This window comes from Rhinoraja longicauda, chromosome 7 (assembly GCF_053455715.1).
Source record: "Rhinoraja longicauda isolate Sanriku21f chromosome 7, sRhiLon1.1, whole genome shotgun sequence".
NCBI classification, from domain to species: domain Eukaryota; kingdom Metazoa; phylum Chordata; class Chondrichthyes; order Rajiformes; family Arhynchobatidae; genus Rhinoraja; species Rhinoraja longicauda.
The window spans coordinates 19,838,109-19,865,367 of record NC_135959.1 but is presented as its reverse complement, the minus strand read 5'-3'; the positions used below and the strand labels follow the sequence as shown (position 1 = coordinate 19,865,367).

The 27,259-nt window shown below is 44.0% G+C and overlaps 1 protein-coding gene across 1 annotated transcript in view; it reads left to right on the top strand.

Moving 5' to 3' along the window:
• The window catches only part of clybl (citrate lyase beta like), a 140,740-nt gene that overhangs the window by 99,523 nt on the left and 13,958 nt on the right, over positions 1-27,259 (top strand). The window contains exon 3 of the mRNA XM_078403017.1: positions 9,538-9,745. Within this exon, the coding sequence (XP_078259143.1) occupies positions 9,538-9,745 (208 nt within the window). The remainder of the gene's footprint in view (positions 1-9,537; positions 9,746-27,259) is intronic.

Below are 27,259 nucleotides of genomic sequence, written 5' to 3'. Positions count from 1 at the left end.
AACAATAAGAGCAATAAAAATAAGCAATAACACACACACAATCACAAACCAACACAAAACAAAAAAAAGAAACATCCATCACAGTGAGTCTCCTCCAGTCACCTCCGCACTGTGATGGAAGGCCAGAATGTCTTTTCTCTTCCCCTGCCTTCTTCTCCCGCAATCAGGCTGTTGAAGTTCCCACGTCGGGGTGGACGTGGCTCCCGACATTGAAGCCCCCGCCGGGCGGAGAAAAATCCCGCGGCCTATTTCAGGCCGCGCCGGACGGTGAAAGGTCCGCAGTGGGCCGACCCAAGCCCCGCGATTCGTGGCGGACGAAGACGCTGCCGCTGCCGGAGCTCCCGATGTCGGCCCCCACCCAGGGGTCTGCGAGCTACCGATATCTACGCGGCCCGCAGCAGAAGCTTCCAGAGCCTCCGAAGGCGAGTCGCAGCCGCAGTCGCAGCGCCACCACAGCCTCCGAAGGCAGCCAGCTCCGCAGATGGTAAGCTGGAGACCGCCAGCTCCAGGTGTTTGGCCGATGGTAGGCCGCAGTGGGAACGGAGACAGCACCCAGAAAAAAAGGTCGCGTTCGGAAGAGACAATTTTACAGTTCCCTTACACACATAGTACACAACAACAACAAAAAACGACATCACATCTAAACACTACAATTAAGACAAAAAACAACAAAAAACACAAAAGACAAACAGACTGCAGGTGAGCCGCACTGCTGTCCAACCAACCAACATAACTAAAACTTATTATAAATTGCTCGTGATCACCTTGCCATTTGCGGGATCTTGCTGTACATAAATTGGCTATCGTATTTTCTCATACTTCAGGAAAGTATATCGTTGGCTGCTAAGTGTGTGCTGAGGAGGCAAAGGCCACTGCAGATACACGGGTCTTTATTATTTTCATTATATACACTAAAATAATGCAAAAGATGGCACGTGGGTATCCTTAAAGTCTAGCTGCATATGTTTATTGTTCGGAGCCTTGCATTTTGCTCTTAGAATTTGTGGAAATTGAGTGTGGTGTTTTGTCCTGACCTGTTTAATACATTGTAATGTTTTATGTGAACTGTGGTGCTCTGATTTGTAGCCATCTGCAGTCTTGCCATCTGAGAGAGATGTGACTTAGTACAACACTGCACTATTCTGCTGTTTTACACTCATTTGCTGTATTTATTGTTTCATTTATCATTACTGTATGTACACTGTTTACTCTGTCAGCTTCATATAAATAAGGAATTTCATTGCACTCTGGTGTACATGACAAACTGATCTGAATCTAAATCTGAATACTGTTTCAAAAATCTAATTTCTCCCTTCCAGGGTAACATTTCCTATTTCTGCTTTTTGACATTTCTTTGTCCACATGGAGTACTTTCTGCCTTCCTTTCACTTGCATTCTCAAGATTTTGAAGACTGTTTCTCTCCCCTCCCCCCTACCCCCCACAGCCCTGGCTTTGTTTTTGTTCCTGATCAATACATTAGCTGTAGGGTTTTCTCCCTCTAGGAGATTGCATGCTCCTCCTTCTTTCGCTATTCCACTGTCCTTATAAAGCAAGCCCATGTTTATTCCTCCCCTTTCTTATTCCTCCCCTTTGCTCACAGACATTGTCGCTGGTTTCTTTCTCTATAATACCGTGCCATTCAAGTTCCCTGTTGAGCTGCTACTGTATGCAAAAAGTGCCCAAAGGCACAGCTACCTGAATTACTTTTAATTGTACACCACATAGTGATGCTTCTTCAGGCTCTGATTCAGCTTGATTGATGCTTCAAGCCAATTGTCAGTGTAGATGATGGGATTAAGTGCCTCTTGAAGTGACTTTACATTTTTTTGTGAGAACAATAAAGGAGAGAGAGAGAAAGAGGGAGAGAAAGAGCGAACATTTATTCACTTTCAGGAATGACCTCAGTTTCTTTAAACCAAAACTAGTGACAAATGCTTTGAATCCCAATGGAATAGACCCAATAAAAAAAACAGGTGAGCACTGTCGACTGCACTGCGATTAGGCGCATGTGATCCCAAGCAATTTTGCACTATTCATTAGTGTTAATTGGCTGAGAATGCAGAGCGGCAGAGCCAGTGTAGGGAAAGGGAAGGATGTAGCAGTGATCATTAGCATCTCTGATTAAACGTGCATTCCGCAGCTGGACTAGTAAAACTGTTTGGACAACTGCATCGCTTAGGCGACGGCTGAGTGTCGACAACTGAATGCAGTGGCTGTGAGAAGTGCAAATGTTTGTGCAAGCTTTGCCGGTGTTTACAACAAACATTGCAAGTCTTCCAGGTTTAATTAGAGAACAGTTCTATGCAGATTTTTGGCCTTGTTAATTTTTTTTTAGGATTCTTAATCTGTTGCCCCTCTTGCTCAATTGTGCATGCTCTTGAATGGATTTATTCAACTGGTATCTTCTAAGCCTCACAGAAAGCCAACTAAGTGTGAAACAATTACATCTGATCTGGTTTTGACAAACCATTGGGAATGACTGCCCCACATTACAAACCGACTTGAATGAGCAGCTCAAGTGAAAACAGACTTTACAAGGGTGAGTTGGTGTCTGAGAAAGAGACATTCACACATCCATTTCTTTACAGTCTGTTCGAATGTGATTCAAACCAGTTTGCCACGAGCAAGTAACATCATACATGTGTACTGGAGAGCACAAACAAGGATGTTACTGTGTGATGTCACTGTTCCTTGGATCTCAGATGTGACAAATTGAAGTGTCTCTAATATAGTAAAGCAGCCCGAAGTGCATACAAAACATTTGGCGCCAAATGACAAGAGTGGTTTTAGGACAGATGAAATGGTGTTGTGGTTTGTTGTACACAAATTGGCCACAGCCTTTTCTCCTTCTGAACACTGGCTTCTGTGATGATGAAAATCGGAAGAAGGCCTAAATAGATGGATTAAAATATGCTCACAGAAAGAAACTGGGCAGATACAACAGTTGCTGTACCAGATATAGAGACAGAAAATGTTGGAACAGTCCACAGGTCAGGCTACATCTGTGGAAAGATACAAAATGGACATTTCAGGTCGAAGACTCAGATTATCTTTAAAAAGATTTTTCCATCAGAAGCAATTCAGCATTGTAAATGCAGAACAGATACAGGAAATATATATATTTTAATCCCCCAAGAGATATGAATGTTGCCAGAGTTTTATTTGGCCAATTGTAGTCTTGAAATGTGTTTTTTGTTGTCTTACAATTCTTGCTTTTAAAATCATATCTAACCATTTTTTGTGCTAGTTTTTATGTAACATAAACAACGACTACCCTCATGTGCCTCATAATGGCTCATGCCTTTTAGGAAACTAAAATCTGTCAAGTCCCTTTGCAGGATGTTATCAAACAAAATTTTAACACCAAGCCACAAAAGAATACATGACGTGATTTCGTGATCAAAGATATCGGAGAAGACAGAGACTGAGAGATTTAGGGAGGACATTCTGGTCCGTAGGACGTGATCAGCCGGGCATGTCAACCAGTGGTGGAGGGATTAAGTTTAGAGAAATGCAAAAGGTCAGGAATTGAAGGAGATTAAATATAATGTATGAAACTTACACATCGGGGGATGATCTTCAGTTAGAAAGTGAGATAATGGAACTCAATGTCACATGGAGTGGTTGAGACAAAGAAACAAACATTGGTTTGAGGCAAGCTAGGCTAAGCACATGAGGGGGAAGGTTATAGAAGGATGTACTGATGAGGTGAAATGGTGGAGAAACCTCTGTATCATATAAGCACCAGCATGGAACCACGTGTTCGATGTACAATCTATTGCTATGCTGTGGTTTGGGGTTCAGAGCTTATGTAACCGTCAGAGAGTGAGTGATTCAAATTGGGGTTGTACAAGAAACACGGTTGCATGAGCGACGAGATCTCAGTGAAACTAGTAACAGGGGAGATCATAGAGGTAGGTGGGGAAGAAGACTCGGTGTGAGTTAGGATAAAAGTAGTAGTTCAGCTGACATTGATACACGCCTCCCAGACAAGCCCAATGGTCTCAATATAAACACAAAAAGCTGTAGTAACTCAGCAGGACAGGCAGCATCTCTGGAGAGAAGGAAGAAGGGTCTCGACCCGAAACATCACCCATTCCTTCTCTCCAGAGATGCTGCCTGTCCCGCTGAGTTACTACAGCTTTTTGTGTCTATCTTCAGTTTAAACCAGCATCTGCAGTTCCTTCTTACACACCAATGTTCTCAATGCTTGCTTCGAAAGGGAGATCATAGATGTACCTTCTCAGGCCTCACAGCTCGTGATAACATTAATTTTAGTCACCGAGGCCAGCCAGAAGATCCTTCATGAGGGTGAATACTCGAAAACGTCCGGCCCCGATAGTGAACCTGGTCACGTTCTTAAAACCTACACGGACCAATTGAGTGCAGTTTTTGTGGACATCTCCAACCTCTCATTAATAATGTCTACGGTTCCCACCTGCTTTAAAAGGACACCAATAATACGTGTCCATGAAGAGTAAGGTGTCGTGCCTCAATGACTACCAACCAGTGCCACTAACGTCCATGATGATAAAGTGCTTTGAGAGGTTGGTTATGAAGCATTTCAACTGCCACCTCAGTAAGGAACCTGGATTTATTACAATTCATATACTGCCACAAAAGATCAACAGAGGATGTGATCTTGCTGGTTCTCCGCTCTGCACTGTATCATTTGGTCAATAAGAACATGTACTTCAGGCTGTTGTTCACCGACCACTGCTTGGCATTCAACACCATCATCTCTTCAAAAATTATCATTAAACGCTGACAATTGTGTCTCTGCGTGTCCCTATGTAATTAGATCCTCAACTTCCTCACCAGCAGGCCACAGTCAGTACAAATTGGCAACAACACTTCCTGCTCAATAATGACATACAGTGCCCTCCATTATGTTTGGGACAAAGACCCATCATTTATTTATTTGTCTCTGTACTCCACGATTTGAGATTTGTAATAGAAAAAAATCACATGTGGTTAAAGTACACATTGTCAGATTTTAATAAAGGCCATTTTTATACATTTTGGTTTCACCATGTAGAAATTACGGCTGTGTTTATACATAGTCCCCCTATTTCAGGGCACCATAATGTTTGGGACACATGGCTTCACAGGGGTTTGTAATTGCTCAGGTATGTTTAAATGCCTCCTTAATGCAGGTATAAGAGAGCTCTCAGCACCTACTCTTTCCTCCAGTCTTTCCATCACCTTTGGAAACTTTTATTGCTGTTTATCAACATGAAGACCAAAGTTGTACCAATGAAAGTCAAAGAAGCTATTATGAGACTGAGAAACAAGAATAAAAATGTTCGAGATTTCAGCCAAACCTTAGGCTTACCAAAATCAACTGTTTGGAACATCATTAAGAAGAAAGAGAGCACTGGTGAGCTTACTGATCGCAAAGGGACTGGCAGGCCAAGGAAGACCTTCCCAGCTGATGACAGAAGAATTCTCCGTATAATAAAGAAAAATCCCCAAATACCTGATCGACAGATCAGAAACACTCTTCAGGAGTCAGGTGTGGATTTGTCAATGATCACTGTCCGCAGAAGACTTCATGAACAGAAATACAGAGGCTACACTGCAAGATGCAAACCACTGGTTAGCTGCAAAAATGTGATGGCCAGGTTACCGTTTGCCAAAAAGTACTTAAAAGAGCAACCACAATTCTGGAAAATGGTCTTGAAAGATGAGATGAAGATTAACTTATATTAGAGTGATGGCAAGAGCAAAGTATGGAGGAGAGAAGGAACTGCCCAAGATCCAAAGCATACCACCTCATCTGTGAAACATGGTGGTGGGGGTGTTATGGCCTGGGCATGTATGGCTGCTGAAGGTACTGGCTCACTTATCTTCATTGATGATACAACTGCTGATGGTAGTAGCATAATGAATTCTGAAGTGTATAGGCACATCCGATCTGCTCCAGTTCAAACAAATGCCTCAAAACTCATTGGCAGGCGGTTCATTCTACAACAAGACAACGATCCCAAACATATTGCTAAAGCAGTAAAGGAGTTTTTCAAAGCTAAAAAATGGTCAATTCTTGAGTGGCCAAGTCAATCACCTGATCTGAACCCAATTGACCATGCCTTTTATATGCTGAAGAGAAAACTGAAGGGGACTAGCCCCCAAAACAAGCGCTAAAGATGGCTGCAATACAGGCCTGGCAGAGCATCACCAGAGAAGACACCCAGCAACTGGTGATGTTCATGAATCGCAGACTTCAAGCAGTCATTGCATGCAAATGTTATGCAACAAAATACTAAACATGACTACTTTCATTTACATGACATTGCTGTGTCTCAAACATTATGGTGTCCTGAAATGGGGGGACTATGTATAAACATTGCTGTAATTTCTACATGGTGAAACCAAAATGTATAAAAATTGCCTTTATTAAAATCTGACAATGTGCACTTTAACCACATGTGATTTTTTCTATGACAAATCTTAAATTGTGGAGTACAGAGGGAAATAAATAAATGATGGGTCTTTGTCCCAAACATTATGGAGGGCACTGTAGGAGCACCTCAAGGCTGTGTGCATAGTCCTCTTCTCTACTCACTCTGTACCCATGACTGTGTAGCCTGACCTAGTTCCAACGTGAGGTTTCAATTCATTAATGATACCACCATTGCTGGACAACTAACAAGTCAGAGTGCAGGAGGGAGACTCCTGTACTCCTCCTGTGATCTGATTGAACGGTGCCTAAACAATAATCTTACTCTCAGGCATCAAGACCGAGGAACTGATTGTCAAATTCAGGAAGGGAAAGATGAGATTCTATGAACCTAGTTTATGATAGAAACATAGTCTTATAGACACATATAAAATTCTTAAGGGATCTTAAGAGATCAGGTTAGATGCAGGAAAAATTTTCCCGATGTTGGGGGAGTCCATAACCAGGGGTCACAGTTTAAGAATAAGGGGTAGGCCATTTAGGACTGAGATGAGGAAAAACCTTTTCACCCAGAGAGTTGTAAATCTGTGGAATTCTCTGCCACAGAAGGCAGTGGCGGCCAATTCACTGGATGTTTTCAAGAGAGAGTTAGATTTAGCTCTTAGGGCTAACGGAATCAAGGGATATGGTGAAAAAGCAGGAATGGGGACTGATTTTGGAAAATCAGCCATGATCATATTGAAGGGGGGTGCTGGCCCAAAGGGTCGAATGGCCTACTCCTGCATCTCTTTTCTATGTTTCTATGATGGTTGGTATGGATTTGATGGGCTGAAGGGCCTATCCCTGTGCTCTATGATTCTATGAAATACTTTGAAATAGCAACCAATATGGACAATGCAGCAGGCAAAATAATACACAGGAAGCTTCCTTGAGTAGAGGTGTGACAAGTGGTCCCATTGTTTGTTTTCCTGATGCTGGATGGGGGATAACTATTGATCAGGATATTGGAATAAATATTTTGAAATCCATACCTTGCCTGAAAGATGATCTCCCTTCTGTTTGGGATTTAATGATTCTGCTCTGATTCTGCCTGAAGATGTGGGAGCAGCTACTTTGTGGTTCATCAAAATCCCTCAAGAAGCAATTTTTTTTCAGTACATTTTATCTCGTCTTTTTCACCTTGCTGTGTATGGGATCTTGCTATGCACAAAATAAGCCAGCAAATTTCCTGCATCACAACTGTGACTGCCCTCTCAGACTTTACAGATTTAGATCTTAGACTTCAGAGATACTGCGTGGAAAAAGGCCCTTCAGCCCACCGAGTCCATTCTGACCAGTGATCATACTGTACGATGGCACTATCCTACACAGTAAGACAATTTACAGAAGCCAATTAAGCTACAAACCTGTACGTCTTTGGAGTGTGGGAGGAAACCGGAGTACCCAGAGAAACCCACGCGGTTACAAGCAGAATGTACAAACTCCGTGCAGACAGCATCCACAGTCGGGATCGAACCCAAGTCTCTGCCGCTATAACGCAGCAACTCTACCGCTGTGCCACTGTGCCGCTCTTCACCACTGTGCCCCCAAAAGTACTTTGTTATAAAACACTTTTGGAGCATAGTGCAAGACTTTATTTGATGACGAGCAGATAATCTGCTGCAAGGAAAGATAAAATATTGGCCCAAGATATGTGAGAATTCCAACTGCTCTTCTTTGAGATAATCAAATGGGACCTTTTGCATCCACCAGTGAGAATGGATAAGGCCGCAGTTTAACATCTTGTCCAAAACTGGGACTACGGATATTATTGCACTCCTTCAGTTGTGAAGCAATTACCAGAATTGAAATATTGTCGGCATATCAAAGAAAGTGAGTGGGCGGATACATGGCAGATGCAGTTTAATGTAGATAAGTGTGAGGTTATTCACTTTGGAAGTAAGAATAGAAAGGCAGATTATTATCTGAATGGTGTCAAGTTAGGAGGAGGGGGAGTTCAACGAGATCTGGGTGTCCTAGTGCATCAGTCAATGAAAGGAAGCATGCAGGTACAGCAGGCAGTGAAGAAAGCCAATGGAATGTTGGCCTTCGTAACAAGAGGAGTTGAGTATAGGAGCAAAGAGGTCCTTCTACAGTTGTACCGGGCCCTGGTGAGACCGCACCTGGAGTACTGTGTGCAGTTTTGGTCTCCAAATTTGAGGAAGGATATTCTTGCTATGGAGGGCGTGCAGCGTAGGTTCACTAGGTTAATTCCCGGAATGGCGGGACTGTCGTATGTTGAAAGGCTGGAGCGATTGGGCTTGTATACACTGGAATTTAGAAGGATGAGGGGGGATCTTATTGAAACATATAAGATAATTAGGGGATTGGACACATTGGAGGCAGATAACATGTTCCCAATGTTGGGGGAGTCCAGAACAAGGGGCCACAGTTTAAGAATAAGGGGTAGGCCATTTAGAACGGAGATGAGGAAGAACTTTTTCAGTCAGAGGGTGGTGAAGGTGTGGAATTCTCTGCCTCAGAAGGCAGTGGAGGCCAGTTCGTTGGATGCTTTCAAGAGAGAGCTGGATAGAGCTCTTAAGGATAGCGGAGTGAGGGGGTATGGGGAGAAGGCAGGAACGGGGTACTGATTGAGAGTGATCAGCCATGATCGCATTGAATGGCGGTGCTGGCTCGAAGGGCTGAATGGCCTACTCCTGCACCTATTGTCTATTGTCTATTGTCATAATAGTAGGTCTGGAGGAAATTACGGAGATAAGAATTGAAAACAACAATGAGAATTTACAAAATACATGTGTTGCTTCACCAGATCCAATGTATGTTTCACCCAAGGTGGATGATAGGTGAGTAAATGATGTGGGAAGCAGACTTTTGGATGAAGTTTACGGCGAGAGCAAAATGAGAGGTTGGCAAGGATTGCGTTTGAATAGTCAAGCCTTGAGATAGCAAAATCACAGATGAGCTGTGACAAGGGTGTATGAGCCCTTGTAATGGTGGTGGATATATTTAGAAATTCATGGTTCAGAGCTGATATTGATCACATTTTCCCTTGAAAAGAAGACAGTTAGTTTGTGTTTAATCTGTTTAATCTGCTTGTTTAGTCTTGGTTTGACTTATTCACTCTTGTTCCTTTCAGACTTAACTCTGCCAAGATAGGTCACTTTCTTGGGCCTATACTGTGCTGTCACCACTCATCCGGTGCACACACCAACCAGAAGTACACACCACGGAGAGCTGTGCTGTACGTGCCTGGCAATGATGAAAGGAAACTCCAGAAGATCCCCAATCTTCATGTAGATTGTGCTGTGCTGGACTGTGAAGATGGAGTTGCCTTAAATAAAAAGGTACTGCAGCATGTACATGTACAAATATGGAAGCATGTGGCAACGCAGAATATTAGAACATAGACAAATTTAGCGCATGAACAGGCCCTTCTGTCCAATATGTCCATGTCGAACATGATGCCAAGAAATTATAATCTCATTTGCCTCCACATGGTCCATATTCCCTGCATATCCACTTACTTATCTAAAAGTCTCTTGAATGCCACTACCACCATCCCTGGCAGCGCGTTCCAAGTATCCACCACCCCTTATGTAAAAAACCTGCCCCACATATTGGCTTTCTTTCACCTTGAACCTATGACCTCTTGGCTTTGACATGTCCACAATGGGAAAAAGGTTCTGAATGTCTACCCTATCTATTCCTTTTATCATTTTATATACTATCAGGAAGTTCATTGCTGTGAACTTGTTGAAAGATCACAGTTTTCCTTGGAGTTCAGAAAAATGACAGATGCTGGTGGTGAAATGTATTGTATTTGGATGGTTTAATAGGGTAGACGGTGGGAATCAGGGGTCTCAGACTCTGGATAGTGGGTGTAAAGCTTCTGGCACTTATGGAATACTTCGTTGTGTTCTCAAAACCGGCACGGACCAACAGGCTGAAGTTTTTGCTGACATCTTCAACTACTGAGGTGGCACCAACATCAGTGGTGATGAAGTTCCCACAAAATGGCTCTTCGGTAGAAGATCAGCCATGATCTTGGTGACTGGCAGAACTAGTTAGAAGTCCCGGACCTGTTTCTCTTTCTTATGTTCTCAATTATTATATCCTCTCAAGACATCCCAATTCAAGCACTGGCATTGCTTTCAATTTTGGAGTCAGCAAGTAATGGATTGTTAACAAATATGTGACACTTTATGTCTTCTGCTCAATGCTGCGCATTCTGTAGAGAACCACCAGCACCCACTTCATTGACCAACTCTTCTCCATCTTTGCATCAAAACTGAGGGAGTCTGAGATGAGCTGAAGGTGAGATGTCAGTAAACTGGACCTCCACTGAGCCCAGGGGTGGAACATTGGCACATGAAGCTGAAGACATGGATTAACTTCATACCCAATCTCCTTGGCCTTGCATGAGCAATGGCTGCTGCAAATAGCCGAGCCCATTCCTAAATGGGTTTACAGACCTTAAGTTAAAAAGTTAAGTGTTTCGATTATTTTTCTTTAATATATTTTCTCTTCCTGTTCTTAATTGATTTCTAGTAATTTAGGGTATTTTTATTTAGATTCCTTTTTAATTACTTAAGACAATTTGAATTTTTTGAATTTCTTTATTTGTCATTCAAAACAGGTTTGAACGAAATTTGATTGCCATGCAGTCACAACAATAAAAAAGTAACAAAAACACACAACTACATAATTCAACACAAACATCCATCACAGTGACTCTCCTCCAGGCACCTCCACACTGTGATGGAAGGTAAAAAAGAAAGTCTTATCTCTTTCTTGCTACTTTTAAACTGCTTTTGAACTACTTTTAAAAGTCTCCGATCCTCAGATGCATTCTAATATTTCAAGGCCTTTGGTCAGCTTCTTTGGCCCTCTGATTCTAGGTATGGGTAGAGTGGTAGAGTTGTGCAGCACAGAAATTGCCCCTTGAGCCCACCGATTTGCCCATATGCCCGTTTGCCCCCATGAAGTTTGTATCTTTCCAGGTCTTTTTGATTTAAATGACTGTCTAATTGTCTTCCTAATGTACCAATTGTATCTGATTCCACCACCTTTTGTTAGTAGTGTGTTTCAGATATCACCGCATATAAAACTTTACCCTTAAGTCCCTTTTAAACTATTTCCACTCACCTTAAGCCTGTGCCCTCTTGTTTTTGATGCCCCCTGCCATGGGAAATAGATCCTGACTACCTACCTTATCTAGGCCTCATAATTTTATCCACCTTTATCAGGACATCCCACAGCTTTCTTGGCTTCAGAGAAAACAAACTCAGCCTGTCCAACTTCTTCCTATTACTAAACTCATCCATTCCTGGCAGCATCCTGGTGAATCTCAACAGACAATAGACAATAGAAAATAGGTGCAGGAGAAGGCCATTCGGCCCTTCGAGTCAGCACCGCCATTCAATGTGATCATGGCTGATCATTCTCAATCAGTACCCCGTTCCTGCCTTCTCCCCATACCCCTGACTCCGCTATCCTTAAGAGCTCTATCTAGCTCTCTCTTGAATGTATTCAGAGAATTGGCCTCCACTGCCCTCTGAGGCAGAGAATTCCACAGATTCACAACTCTCTGACTAAAAAAGTTTTTCCTCATCTCTGTTCTAAATGGCCTACCCCTTATTCTTAAACTATGGCCCCTGGTTCTGGACTCCCCCAACATTGGGAACATGTTTCCTGCCTCTAACGTGTCCAACCCCTTAATAATTTTATACGTTTCGATAAGATCCCCTCTCATCCTTCTAAATTCCAGTGTATACAAACCTAGTCGCTCCAGTCTTTCAACATATGACAGTCCCGCCATTCCGGGAATTAACCTAGTAAACCTACGCTGCATGCCCTCAATAGCAAGAATATCCTTCCTCAAATTTGGAGACCAAAACTGCACACAGTACTCCAGGTGCGGTCTCACTAGGGCCCTGTACAACTGCAGAAGGACCTCTTTGCTCCTATACTCAACTCCTCCTGTTATGAAGGCCAACATTCCATTGGCTTTCTTCACTGCCTGCTGTACCTGCATGCTTCCTTTCAGTGACTGATGCACTAAGACACCCAGATCACGTTGTACGTCCCCTTTTCCTAACTTGACACCATTCAGATAATAATCTGCCTTCCTATTCTTACCACCAAAGTGGATAACCTCACACTTATCTACATTAAACTGCATCTGCCATGCATCCGCCAACTCACACAACCTGTCCAAGTCACCCTGCAACCTCATAGCATCTTCCTCACAGTTCACACTGCCACCTAGCTTTGTATCATCGGCAAATTTGCTAATGGTACTTTTAATCCCTTCATCCAAGTCATTGATGTATATTGTAAATAGCTGCGGTCCCAACACCGAGCCTTGCGGTACCCCACTAGTCACTGCCTGCCATTCTGAAAGGGACCCATTTATCCCCACTCTTTGCTTTCTGTCTGTCAACCAACTTTCTATCCATGTCAGTACCCTACCTCCAATACCATGTGCTCTAATTTTGCCCACCAATCTCCTATGTGGGACCTTGTCGAAGGCTTTCTGAAAGTCGAGGTACACCACATCCACTGGCTCTCCCCTGTCAATTTTCCTAGTTACATCCTCAAAAAATTCCAGTAGATTAGTCAAGCATGATTTCCCCTTCGTAAATCCATGCTGAATCTGAACGATCCTGTTACTGTGATATAAATGCTCAGCAATTTCGTCTTTTATAATTGACTCCAGCATCTTCCCCACCACTGATGTCAGACTAACTGGTCTCCTTCACAGTTTCTCCAGTGCAACCACACCCTTCGTACATAGAAACATAGAAAGCAGGTGCAGGAGTAAGCCATCCGACCCTTCGAGCCAGCACCGCCATTCAATATGATCATGGCTGATCATTCACAATCTGTACCCAGTTCCTGCTTTTTCCCCATATCCCTTGATTTTATCTAACTCTCTCTTGAAAACATCCAGTGAATTGGCCTCCACTGCCTTCTGTGGCAGAGAATTCCACAGATTCACAACTCTCTGGGTGAAAAAGTTTTTCTTCATCCCAGTCCTAAATGGCCTACCCCTTATTCTTAAACTGTGACCCCTGGTTCTGGACTCCCCCAACATCGGGGAATATTTTCTTGCATCTAGCCTGTCCAATCCCTTCATAATTTTATTGCTTCTATAAGATCTCCTCTCATCCTTCTAAATTCCAGTGAATACAAGTCCAGTCGATCCATTCTTTCATCATATGTTAATCCTGCCATCCCTTTTAATATGACAATTTGAAATGTACTTGACATTCCAAGTGTGCTTGGGTCTGTGTATGTAATGTTGCAACATAACATACCAACTTTTCTAATCTATGCCTCTGCCTAAAAAGACAATCATGCCACCTGCCTTTTTCACTACATTATGTATCTGTATTGTCACTTACAGGAAACGATAGACTTAATCCCCAAGGTTGTGTCATCTACAAACTAACCATCTTAAATTTGCATCCAAGTCATTTATCTATATCACAAACTACAAGGGTCATTGTATAAATCCCTGCACAACAAGGGTCCCTGATCAATCTTTCCACCATTATCCGCTGCCTCTTATCACCAATCCAGTTTTGGATCCAATTATCCAGCTCACCTCGGATCACGTGTGCTTTGACTTGCTTGGCCAGCCTTGTCAGGACCTGCCAGCGGCAGGACCTGCATGACGTTGTCCAATGCCTTACTAAAGTCCATGCACAATGACTACCACTCTGGCTTCATCATTCTTCTCCGATACCTCCTTAAAAAACTCAATCAAATTAGTGCGGCAGGTTTTTCTGTGCACCTAGCCATGCTGACTATTCCTGATTAGCCCTGTCTTTCCAAATGTACAGAAATCCTATTCCTTTGAATTTTCGCCAATAATTTCTCTACCACTGACATAAGGCCGATCGGCCTGTAGTTAACAGGCTTATCCCTGCTGCCCTTCTTAAATAAAAGAACAACATTAGCCATCCTCCAGTCTTCTGGCACCTCACCTGTGGTTAACAAAGAGGCAAGTTTCTGTCAGGGTCTGAGCTCTCTCCTTCCTTGCCTTCTATTGCCTCCTGAGAAAGATATTATCCAACCCTGGAGATTTATCAACATTTATGTGTCCCATGTCATCTAATTCCTTGTCCGTAATACTAACCTGCACCAGATTATCCACCTACTCCCTCCAGAACTCACTATCTTCTCTATCCTTCTTGGTGAATGCAGTTGAGAAATATCCATTTAGAACCTATCCCACATCCCCTGCCACCACACAAAGATTCTCACTTTGATCTCTTAGGAGACCGACTCTTTCCTTGGCTGTCCTCTTGTTCCTGATTTCCATTATAGCGGACCGAGGCTACTGTTGCACTGCACCCTACTTTCGCCAGTTACCCAAAGAGCTGGCGCCACATGGCGAACTTCCAATTGCGGGAATGGAGAAAACGAGTGCATGAAAGCGGTGTGAGTACCGGGCCCATCCCCGGCGCACAGCATGTGGGGCCAAGAGCTATGCGCCCCCCCCCCAGCCTGCGAATTCCCCCTTGTTTAACCCCCGCCCAATGGCCACATTTCTTCCCTCTCAGCCTTGGGTTAAACTTTACTCCCCTCACTCGGATGTAGAAGCAAATCAGCAATATCGAACACCAACCCCCCCACTCCCGTCCGTTATTGCGAGGGTTAACTGTAATTTTTCGTGCCATGGACATTTCATGGCCCCATTTTGCCCTCTTAATTTCCTCCTTTCTCTCCTACACACTCTATTTTCTCAAGGGACCCCATCGATTCCATTTGCCTTTCAATATCCTTTGCCATCCAAGTTTGCCATCTAAGTAATCTTGCCTTCATTGCTTTGCACCCTTACAATACAATACAATACAATATAATATATCTTTATTGTCATTGTACAGGGGTACAACGAGATTGGGAATGTGCCTCCCATACGATGCAATAATTTAATTAGCTAGTCAGTATTCATTTAAACAACAACAACCCAGCGAGACAAATTGTAACAGTTTTAAGACAGAATAAAGTGCAAGTAGATCCGTGCCGGATCACTGTGCGTTGTGACCATCCGGCTCAGCAGGACCGGTTCATGGCAGCTACGGCCCTGGGGATGAAGCTGTTCCTGAATCTGGAGAAGGCCTTGTATCGTCTGCCCGATGGAAGGAGTTCGAACAGACTGTTGCAGGGGTGTGAAGAGTCTTTGTGGATGCTGGTGGCTTTTCTGAGGCATCGTGTGTTGTAGATGCCCTCCAAGACTGGTAGCTGTGTTCCGATGGTCCTCTGAGCTCTATGGACTACCCGCTGAAGAGCTTTCCTTTCTGCCTCCATGCAGCTGAGGTACCACACAGGGATGCCATGTGTTAGGATGCTCTCTATGGTTCAGCGGTAGAATGTCGTCAGCAGCTGTTGGGGTAGACCAGACGTCTTCAGTGTTCTTAGGTAGAACAGTTGTTGCTGTGCCTTCTTGACCAGCGCAGCAGTGTTATTGGACCATGTTAGGTCCTCCGAAATGTGAATTCCCAGAAACTTGAAGCTGGACACTCTCTCCATACTGTCCCCGTTGATAAAGATCGGGGCGTATTCCCCGTTATGTGACCTACGGAAGTTGATGATCAGCTCCTTGGTCTTGGTGGTATTTAGGGACAGGTTGTTATCAGAGCACCAGTCCGCCAGGTTCTGCACCTCCACTCTGTATTTTGTTTCATCACCGTTGGTGATCAGCCCGATCACCGTTGTGTCGTCTGCAAACTTGACAATGGTGTTGGTGTCGAATGCAGGATTCAACATTATTGAAACATGCTGCTCTGGAATATCTTTTAAAGACTCCCATTTGTCAGCTGTTGTTTTACCAGTTGCATCTGGACCCAATCTGTTTTTTCTTACAATATTGAAGCCAGTCTTTCCCCAGATCAACATCTTTAGTTCAGCATTCAACACAATAGTCCCCAGCAGACTGGTTGAGAAGCTGCTGGAACTGGGGCTTAGCACCCCTCTGTGTGCCTGGGTCCTGGACTTTCTCACTGCCAGACCCCAAGTGGTCAGGATGGGGGAACACACATCTAGCTCCCTCACCCTGAACATAGGATCCCCCCAGGGCTGCGTCCTTAGCCCCCTACTGTACTCCCTGTACACACATGACTGTAGGGCCAGGTTCAGCTCAAACTCCATCATCAAGTTTGCTGATGACACTGTGGTGGTGGGCCGGATCTCCAACAACGATGAGAAGGCCTACCGGGAGGAGGTGGCTGATCTGGCACTCTGGTGTCAGGACAATAGCCTCCTCTTGAATGTCACTAAAACAAAGGAGCTGATTGTGGACTTCAGAAGGGCTAAACATCCAAGGACGTACACGCCACTGGAGATAAATGGGTCTATTGTGGATAGGGTGAGCAGTTTCAAATACTTGGGAGTCCGCATCGCAGAGGATCTGACGTGGGCAACGCACATTGCCGCACTGGTGGGTAAGGCTAAGCAGCGCCTTTACCACCTTAGACAACTGAGGAAATTCAGAGTGTCGCTGAGGATCCTTCATTGCTTCTACTCTGGGGCTGTAGAGAGCATCCTGTCCGGCAACATTACAGTCTGGTTTGGGAACAGCTCTGCCCAGGACAGGATGGCCCTGCAGAGAGTAGTGCGTTCGGCAGAACGCACCATGGGAACTACACTCGTCCCCCTGCAGGACCTATACATCAGGAGGTGCAGATCCAGAGCAAGCAAGATCATGAGGGACCCCTGCCACCCCAGTAACGGACTGTTCCAGATGCTACGATCAGGCAAACGCCTCCGCTGTCACGCTGTGAAAACGGAGAGGATGAGACGGAGCTTCTTCCCACAGGCCATCAGGACTGTCAACTTTGATAACCCCAGAGACTAAATTTTTGTCGACACTTTTTGTGCTATGTTTAGTAACTTATTAACTTTATTTATATGCTGTAACTGTAATTCTTTTTGTGCACAACCCGCAGGCATTGCCACTTTCATTTCACTGCACATCGAGTATGTGTATGTGACAAATAAATTTGACTTGACTTGACTTGACTTGACTTTACTTATCATCTTAAAGAACCAACCGTATCCCTTTCCATAACAACTTTGTAACTTACAGAATAGTGATGACATTTCCAAAGTACCCAAGTTTTGATTGGCAGATGGTTGGACAAAAGCCAGAGATGAAAAGACAAACAGTGTGAGATGAAGAGATAAGGATATAAGGGGCATGAACTGTGAACCCAGAGGAAGGAATATAGATGGAAGGAAATGTGGGGAAGGGGAAAGGGAGAAACGGGTGCGCATCCAGGTAGGGCGCAGGGGAGAGAGGGACTTCGAAAGGGAGATGTTTGAGGGTTATTTCTATAAAATTGGAGAATTCGGTGTTCATACCAATGGGTTGTAAGCTACCCAAGCAGAATATGAGATGCTGTTCCTCCAGTTTGCGTTTGGTCTCAATCTGGCAACGGAGGAAGCCTAGGTCAGAAAGGTCAGTGTGGGAATAGGAAGGGGAATTAAAATGATCAGCAACCGGGAGATCCAATAGGCCTTGGCAGTCCAAGCACAAGTGTTCGACGAAATGGTCGCCTAGTCTACGCTTGGTCTTGCCGATGTAAAGGAGACCAAATCGTGAGCATCGAATGCAATAGATGTGGCTAGAGGAGGTTTGCTCTTCTACATCTCTGCAATTGGCTTACATGCCCTTTCCTCTAGTTCCTGCTGACTATTGGGAGATCTAAAGCATAACCCCAGCAAAGTGATCACCCTCTTATTCTGGCCTCTGGATTATCCCTCCAGAATATTCTCTCCTGGGTACTCCATTCTAACCCCTCTCTATCACATTTTAAATGTCAATTATAAAAGATGACATAGCGGCATATTTGGATAGCAGTATCAGGATCGGTCCGAGTCAGCATGAATTTACGAAGGGGAAATTATGCTTAACTAATGTTCTGGAACTTTTTGAGGATGTAACAAGGAAAATGGACCAGGAAGACCCAGTGGATGTAGTGTACTTGGACTTTCAGAAAGCATTTGATAAAGTCCCACATAGGAGATTAGTTAGAAAATCTAGAGCACATGGTATTGGGGGTAGGGTACTGACATGGTTAGAAAATTGGTTGGCAGGCAGGAAACAAAGAGGAGGGATTAACAGGTCCCTTTCAGAATGGCAGGCAGTGACTAGTGGGGTACCGCAAGGCTCGGTGCTGGGACTGCAGCTATTTACAATATACATTAATGATTTAGATGAAGGGGTTAAAAGTAACATTAGCAAATTTGCAGATGACACCAAGCTGTGTGGCAGTGTGAACTGTGAGGAGGATGCTTTGAGGATGCAGGGTGACTTGGCCAGGTTGGGTGAGTGGACAGATGCATGGCAGATGCAGTTTAATGTGGATAAATGTGAGGTTCTCCACTTTGGTGGAAAGAACCGGAAGGCAGATTATTATCTGAATGGTGTCAGGTTAGGAAAAAGGGAAGTACAAAGAGATCTGGGTGTGCTTATACATCAGTCACTGAAAGTAAGCATGCAGGTACAGCCGGCAGTGAAGAAAGCTAATGGCATGTTGGCCTACATTACAAGAGGAGTTGAATATAGGAGCAAATAGGTCCTTCTGCAGTAATTCAGGGCCCTGGTGAGACCACACCTGGAGTATTGTGTGCAGTTTTGGTCTCCAAATTTGAGGAAGGACATTCTTGCTATTGAGGGAATGCAGCGTAGGTTCACCAGGCTAATTTCCGGGATGGCGGGACTGTCATATGTTGAAAGAATGGAGCGACTGGGCTTGTATACACTGGAATTTAGGATAAGAGGGGATCTTATTGAAACATATAAGATTATTAAGGGATTGGACAGGCTAGAGGCAGGAAACATGTCCCCGATGTTGGGGGAGTCAGGAACCAGGGGCCACAGTTTAAGAATAAGGGGTTGGCCATTTAGAACGGAGAAGAGGAAAAACTTTTTCACACAGAGAGTTGTGAATCTGTGGATTTCTCTGCCTCAGAAGGCAGTGGAGGCCGATTCTCTGGATGCTTTCAAGATAGTTAGATAGAGCTCTTAAAAATAGTGGAGTCAAGGGATATGGAGAGTAGGCAAGAACGGGATACTGATTGTGGATGATCAGCCATGATCACAGTGAATGGCGGTGCTAACTCGAAGGGCCGAATGGTCTACTCCTGCATTTATTGTCCATTGTCAGCCCCACTCATCGTCAATAATGTCATCATTCCAAGTGCTGGTCTGTGCTCAAAGCTCATTGACATCTGTGAGGCTCCAAGCTTTAAAGTGAATGCAGCAGATACCACTAGACCCCTTGGGCTCTCCAACTTGCCTCTTGCCTACCAGACTGGTTCAATGTATCTACACTTTTCTCCCTACCTGCCACACTGCTACCATATGCAGAAAGGCACCACGGGTGATAAGTTTGAGCATAGACCCAGTTCAGCCTGTTGTTTGTTTGCGAATGCTGATCAAAAAATAGTGGAGCTATTTTGCACCAACTTGAATTTATATAGCACTTTTACCTAATTAGCCTGGTGCCATTAGCTGCCAAATTCCAGATTCTCCTTTCCAAGCCACTCTTCCTCTCATTCCCCTTTTAAAGAATATGGAACATAGAACAGTGCAGCACAGGAACAGGGCTTTCAGCACACCAAGTCCGTGCCCAACATGAAACCTATTTGAACTGATTCCTTTTGCCAGCATGTGCCCCATATCTTCAATTTCCTGCATATTCATATATCTATCAAGCATCTTCTTAAACACCACTATTTTATCTGCCTCAAAATATCATCAATGGCAATGGATGTCAGGCACCTAGCACTCTCCGTGTAAACAAACTTCCCCCACACATCTCCTTTAAATTTTGTTCCTCTGACCTTGTGGCTATGCCCTCTAGTATTTGACATTTACACCCTGGGAGAAAGGTTCTGACTATCTCACCTACCTAAGCCCCTCATCATTTTCTAAACTTCCATCAGGTCTTCCTTCAGCCTCCGAAGCACCAGAGAAAGACGTACAGGTATGTACTCCAAAGACGTACAGGTATGTAGGTTAATTGGCTGGGTAAATGTAAAAATTGTCCCTAGTGGGTGTAGGATAGTGTTAATGTACGGGGATCACTGGGCGGCACGGACTTGGAGGGCCGAAAAGGCCTGTTTCCGGCTGTATATATATGATATGATATGATAAAACAATACAAGTTTGTCCAACCTCCCATTATAGCTTAAACCTTCTAATCCAGGCAGCCTCTCCAAAGCCCTCACATTCTTCCTGTAATGTGGTGGCCAGAACTGTACACAATTAAAATGAAATCTCCTTCTCAGGCCAAACTTTTGGTTTCCTGCCAGACCTCCTTCTGTGTCGCGGTGTTATATTTTGCTCGATAATACTCCTGTGCAGCACCTTGGGACGTTTTACTGTGTTAAAGGCAACATATAAATCGTTATTGTTAATGCAGACTTTGCCCATCTGGTGAGAAAATTCATGTAGCCCATCTGAATTTAACCATGCAGAAAGACCCTATGGCCCTCTCATCATGGTTTCCAGCTGTTTATTACTGAATTTCAGTGATATTTTTTCTTTCAACTGCTTCAGCAAGAGTCAATTTCACATGATGGTTACAAATATAGACGGACGTTACTTCAGCTTCTCTGGACAACCCAAAGGATGCAAACACTGGTGTGGCTACATGGGGAGAGCAGCAGCCAATTTAGGCACAGCAAACGCCCCAGAAATAGCGGTGTGCTAAACACCAGATCACTTATTTGAGCACTTAGCATCAACCGATCACTGAAAATATCAGTGAAGAAGTCAAGCAACATCGATGGAAAGTGAAGCAGAGTCAATATTTCAAGTCCGCTAACTTTGACCTTTTCTTGCCTCTATTGAAGGGGAATATTTCAAGTCCGCTAACTTTGACCTTTTTTTGACCTATTGAATGTTTGTAGTATTTACTGTTTTTATTTCATTTTCCAAGAATTACATTATCCCAGATTTTCAGTTACTGGAGAAAATTCTCCTGCTCTCCATCAGAATGTTGATATGGGACCTTAGATTGAGGGCACCTTCATTTTATTTGATGACAAAATGTGGGGTGTACTGACTAGGCCAACATTTGTTTCCCATCTCTAACCATTCTTGAGAAAGTGGTGGTGAGCCACCTTCATCAGCCTTGGACCTCTCGTGGAGGTACTCCCAATGGTGTTGGGGAGGGGGTTCCAGGATTTAGAATCAGCCATGATGAAGGAACCAGTATGCTTTAAGGCAGCATGGCGGGAAAGCAGGCTGCTCTTTTGCCTCAAAGCTCCAGCCGGGTTGCTGTCTGTGTGGCATTTGCACGTTCCCCATGTAAACTTGTGGGTTTCTGCCAGATGTTCCCGCTTCCTGCCACATCCCAAACATGTGCAGGTAGGTTAATTGCCTGCCATAAATTACCCCTTAGTGTAAGTAAGTGACAAAAGAATCAGAGGGAAGTTGATGGAAATGTGCGAGAGAGGCAGACAGGCAGATAGACAACAGACAGAGAGAGACAGAGTGAGAGAATAAATTACAAGAAATAAGGACAGCGGAACGGAACTGATGGAAATCTTCTGGTAAAACTCAGCTTGAACTCGATGGACCAAATTACAACATAGTGACACAGTAGGTAGAACTATTACCTCACAGCGCCAGAGATCCAGGTTCAATTCTAACTTCGGGTGCTGTCTACGTGGAGTTAGCACATTCTCCCTTAGACCATATGGGTTTCTGCCGGATGCTCCAGTCTCCTCCCATATCCCAAAGACATGATAGATTAATTGCCCACTGAAAATTGTCTCTTGTGTGCAGGCACGTGCTGGCGTCTTGGACATGTTGATGAGAGTGTAGGTAGAATAAAATGGGATGAGTTTAAAAGGGTGTTTGATGGTTGGTACGGACACAGTGGGCTGCCTCTTCTCATTGTTCCCCCCCAAAAGGCAACACTTCATACTTCTCAGCATTCAATTACATCTTACCCCTGTTTAAAATCCACCATTATTATCCTTCTCACTAGCTCATTGTGCATCAATGTTATGTGTCATCTGAACTATGGAAATTATCCCTCATACTCCTAAGTCTAAATCTATAACCACTTTAATAAAGTAACAATCTCAGTTGAACAAGTCTTTTTTCATGAGGGAAGTAGTAGTACCTAAGCTGCAGTTCATGCTGGTGCATTGCAGCGCTAGACACCTGTGTGGGATTTTTATGTTCACTCTGTATCAATGTGGATTTCTTCCGCACGTCTCAAAAATATTAGTTTAATTTTGAATTACAGGTCCTTCGGCCTACCAAGTCAGCACCAACCAGCGATACCCGTACTCTAGCACTATCCTACGCACTAGGGACAATTTACAATTTTCACCGAAGCCAATTTACCTACAAACCTATACATCTTTAGAGTGTGGGAGGAAACTGGAGCACCCGGAGAAAAACCCATGTGGTCACGGGGAGAACGTACAAACTCCATACAGATAACACCCATAGTCAGGATCGAACCCGGGTCTCTGGTACTGTAAGGCAGCAACTCTACTGTTGTGCCACGGTGCAGGTAGATTAAATGGCTTCTCTAAATCATCCTTTATTGTAGGTAAATTGCAAAAGAATCAAAAGAAAAGTTGATGGATATGGGGGAAATAATTAAATTGCAAGGAAATATGGGGAAAGCACTGATGTGATCGTTCTGCATGGACAACATGGATCCAATGGGTCAAATGGCCTCTTTTATGCAAGTAATGGGATGACCGACTCAAGTGAACAAAAATTATACTGCTGGAGGAAAGCTGTGGAGGGAATGGACTGAAGAAGGGTCCTAACCCAAAACGCCATTGTCCCTTTCTCTCCACGTATGCTACCTGACCTGCTGAGTTCCTCCAGCATTTTGCCTTTTGCTCAAGATTCCAGTATCTGCAGCCTCCTGTGTCTGGCAGACTCGAGTGTTCGACATCAATAGCTTCACAACTCAGGAACACATTATTGCAAATTAACCACTAAATTATGGGATCAAGCTGTGTTCTGCTCTCCGACCAATGCACTCCCATTCGAAGAACTGAAGCATTGTTGAATCACGCGACTTGTTTAATATTCGTTGGTCAAACTAACGCCTGAGTCATCTTGTTTTAGTAATAATGATATTAACAATTTCTTTTTGGTGTGTGCTGAGGGAGGATACACACCATTGTACTTTGTACTTTCAAACCAAGCCCGAGGCTCCTCCTTACTTTTCCCTTGTCGTTCCCGTGCTCCTTGAAGTTTCTGCGTTCTGTCTGTCTTATCCTTTCTGACAGCAGAATAGATGTCGGACTGATCCTTGGAAGTTTGGAACTAATGAACTAACTGCTGAGTCGCTGCCACTGAACTCGGTCCCAAACTATACTGTACTTCACACACGATTTATTCTCCAGATGGTGCGAGTGTGCCACCCTGCCGTGAGGAACCATCACTTCCACTGGAGTGTGAAAGTGGACGGATGTTGTTTCCTTTGCAGTTCTGATAATTCAGGGACTGGGAACATGCGAGGATGGTTGGTTGGTGCTGATTATTTTTTGTTTGGTCACCTCCCCTCATTTGCCTGCGTCGAGTTTTTTCACCTTTATTGTTTATGCTGCCTTGCGCAGGGACCATCGCAGCCTTCCTTCAAAGTCAGCATGTGCCTCATCCTGCTCCGAGTGTTTGTTATTACACGATAGCGGAAATCATACAACTCCTTGGCTTCTCACATCATCGCACAACAGCATATTTATTAGCCATTGGTCCTCCCTGTGCTGTTAGCTGGTGCGGGACAGAATTAAAAGTTTAATTTCACAGCGACATTTTATGTTTGCAATGTTGCAAACTGAAATCAGAGATCAGAATGGAAGGCACAAAAATGCTATTTACAGACAATCGTTGTAACCTAAGCACGGTAGCGCAGCGGTAGAGTTGCTGCTTTACAGCGAATGCAGCGCCGGAGACTCAGGTTCGATCCTGACTGCGGGTGCTGCACTGTAAGGAGTTTGTACGTTCTCCCCGTGACCTGCGTGGGTTTTCTCCGAGATCTTCGGTTTCCTCCCACACTCCAAAGACGTACAGGTATGTAGGTTAATTGGCTGGGTAAATGTAAAAATTGTCCCTAGTGGGTGTAGGATAGTGTTAATGTACGGGGATCGCTGGGCGGCACGGACTTGGAGGGCCGAAAAGGCCTGTTTCCGGCTGTATATATATGATATGATATGATATACTTTGAATTTGGCACTCTGATCAGTAACCACAGTCAGAAGTCACTACTTAAATTTGTATTTGTAGACGGACACGGCGCAGGAGGTCTTTTGACCCATCATGGCTCTACCAGATATTTGAGGGAAAGGCTTACAAACATTTCAGGTTCCCCATCTATTCTGCTTTCTGGCAAAGGGCCCCTTGCAGCTAAAGTGGGTGGAAAAACAGGAGCAGGTTTGTGAGGCAGAAACGAGTGATGTTAAAACATTAGGTTTTTTTGTATTTGAAGATGTCATCAGAGATGCACAATTTTATGCTCGGATGCTGAGAAAGATGTGTGAAGCTGGTTTCAGTTTCTCCATTTAAAAGGAAGCTTTTCTCGGATAGCTTGGTCGCCCTTTCTAATAGCAACCTATAGATTATTCGGAGTACGGCAACAGATTGTTTCACTGTGGGAATAATATCAGCTGCTGTGGGTGCCTGTAACCAGTAATGATGAAAATGTCTGTGCGGCTGACTCTCAGGATCATTTCTAATAACAATGACCATTTGAGATTAGCCACAAAATTCAACTTGGAACATTTTCAGCTGCTGTGCAACTATGTTACTGTCAGGTCTCATTAGAAGCTTTGAGACTGATGGGAATTTCAAATCTATTTATTGACATGTCCTTTTTAAAGCTCATTTTCAGCATGTGGGCGTCACTGTCAAAGCAAAATTTAATGCCTATCCCCAATTATGCTTGAGATGGCAGTGATCCACTACTATCAAGCTACAGCGGTCTGTGATGAAGGTGCTCCCGCATGCAGTTCCAGCTTTTATACATCAATGTTGAAGGAAGGGTGATATATCTCCAAGGCAGGGTTATGTGTGATGGAGAGTTTCTGCAGGTGGTGGTGTTTCCATATGGCTGTTGCCCTTGTCATGCAGCGTGCAAAAAGGCCCTTCGGCCCAAACTTGTCCACACCGGCCAACATGTCCCATCGACACTAGTCTGCCTGTGTATGGCCCATATACCTCAAAACATGTCCTTTCCATGTACCTGTCTAAATGCTTTTTAAACATTAAGAAGCTGCCTCAACAATCTCTTCACCTCTGTTGTTCAGGTTTTTTGTCCATGTTTGAACTGTCCATACAATGTTTAGTCGGAGGACACATCGTACTCTATCACCAATGAGAGTAGGTTGGTGGGGTGGCATTTAGTTAGTTCTTTGTTTATTTTATTTTAGAGATATAGCATGGAACAGGCTGTTTGGCCCACCAAGTGCATGCCGACCAGTGATCACCCATACACTAAAACACACTGTTAAGTGTATCTATTTTCTCTTTCAGTTTCACATTTCTAGTATCAGCAGGTTTTGGTTTGATATTCAAAGAAGATAACAATTTAGTTAATTCATGCTGAAATTTGGATTTTAGTTTAATTTAACATGGAAACACAGTGTTTTGAGTGAGCGTCAACCTTTACACCCGTACATCAGTTCTATCCTACATACAAGGGACAATTTACATAAGCCGATTAACCTACAAACATGCACATCTTTGGAATGTGGGAGAAACACCATGCAGTCATAGTCATAGAGTGATATAGTGTGGAAACCGGGGCCTTCGGCCCAACTTGCCCACACCAGCCAACAATGTCCCAGCTACACTAGTCGCACTTGCCTGCGCTTGGTCCATATCCCTCCAAACCTGTCCTATCCATGTACCTGTCTAACTGTTTCTTAAATGATGGGATAGTCTCAGCCTCAACCACCTCCTCTGGCAGCTTGTTCCACACACCCACCACCCTTTGTGTGAAGAAGTTACCCCTCGGATTCCTATTAAATCTTTTCCCCTTCACCTTGAACCTATGTCCTCTGGTTCTCGATCTCAGGGAGAATGTACAAACTCCGTACAGGCAGCACCCCACATAGTCAGGATGGAAACCGGGTCTCTGGTGCTGTACGGCAGGAATTCTACCGCTGAGCCACTGTGCTGCTCATGTCCTTTTGTATGTATACAGAGCTGGAAATTTTCCTTTATTTGGGGTAAATACCAGTGTTATGCTTGTGCTAGAATGGATTGGCTTGCGCCGCACGTCCGTGTAGGTTTTGGAGTACAAGTCTTCAACTTAACTGACAAAATATTGAATGGCCCCATAGCCTTTTCTGTCTCTAGTACATTGAGATCTTTCATAACAGCTTGAGAAATCAACAAAATTAGATGACGACAGCTTCTTATGATGGCGAGATTTTCAGAAGGAAGCAAGATGGAACAATCACCCAGAGCTTTTCGCTGGACTCAAACCGTCATTGAAGATGGCACTGACTCAGTCTGAAGAAGGGTCTCGACCCAAAACATCACCCATTCCTTCTCTCCAGAAATGCTGCCTGCCCCGCTGAGTTCCTCCAGCATTTTGTATCTATCTTTGCACAATTCTTGCATGGATATTGTCCCTTGCTACAACTTCATTGGATATAAATACACCATTTTTACTCATGGCCTTATTCTGTCTATACGCCTTTGCTGCACTTGACGTATCCTTCTGCACCAAATTCTGGTTGGCTCCATGGTTTGAAGGTAATTGTGGGGTAAAGCTAATGCTGGGCCATGAGTTACCGAATTTGGAGAAATGCTGCTAGTGATGATAATGACCTGCTGTGTCTCAGGCATGCCGAGT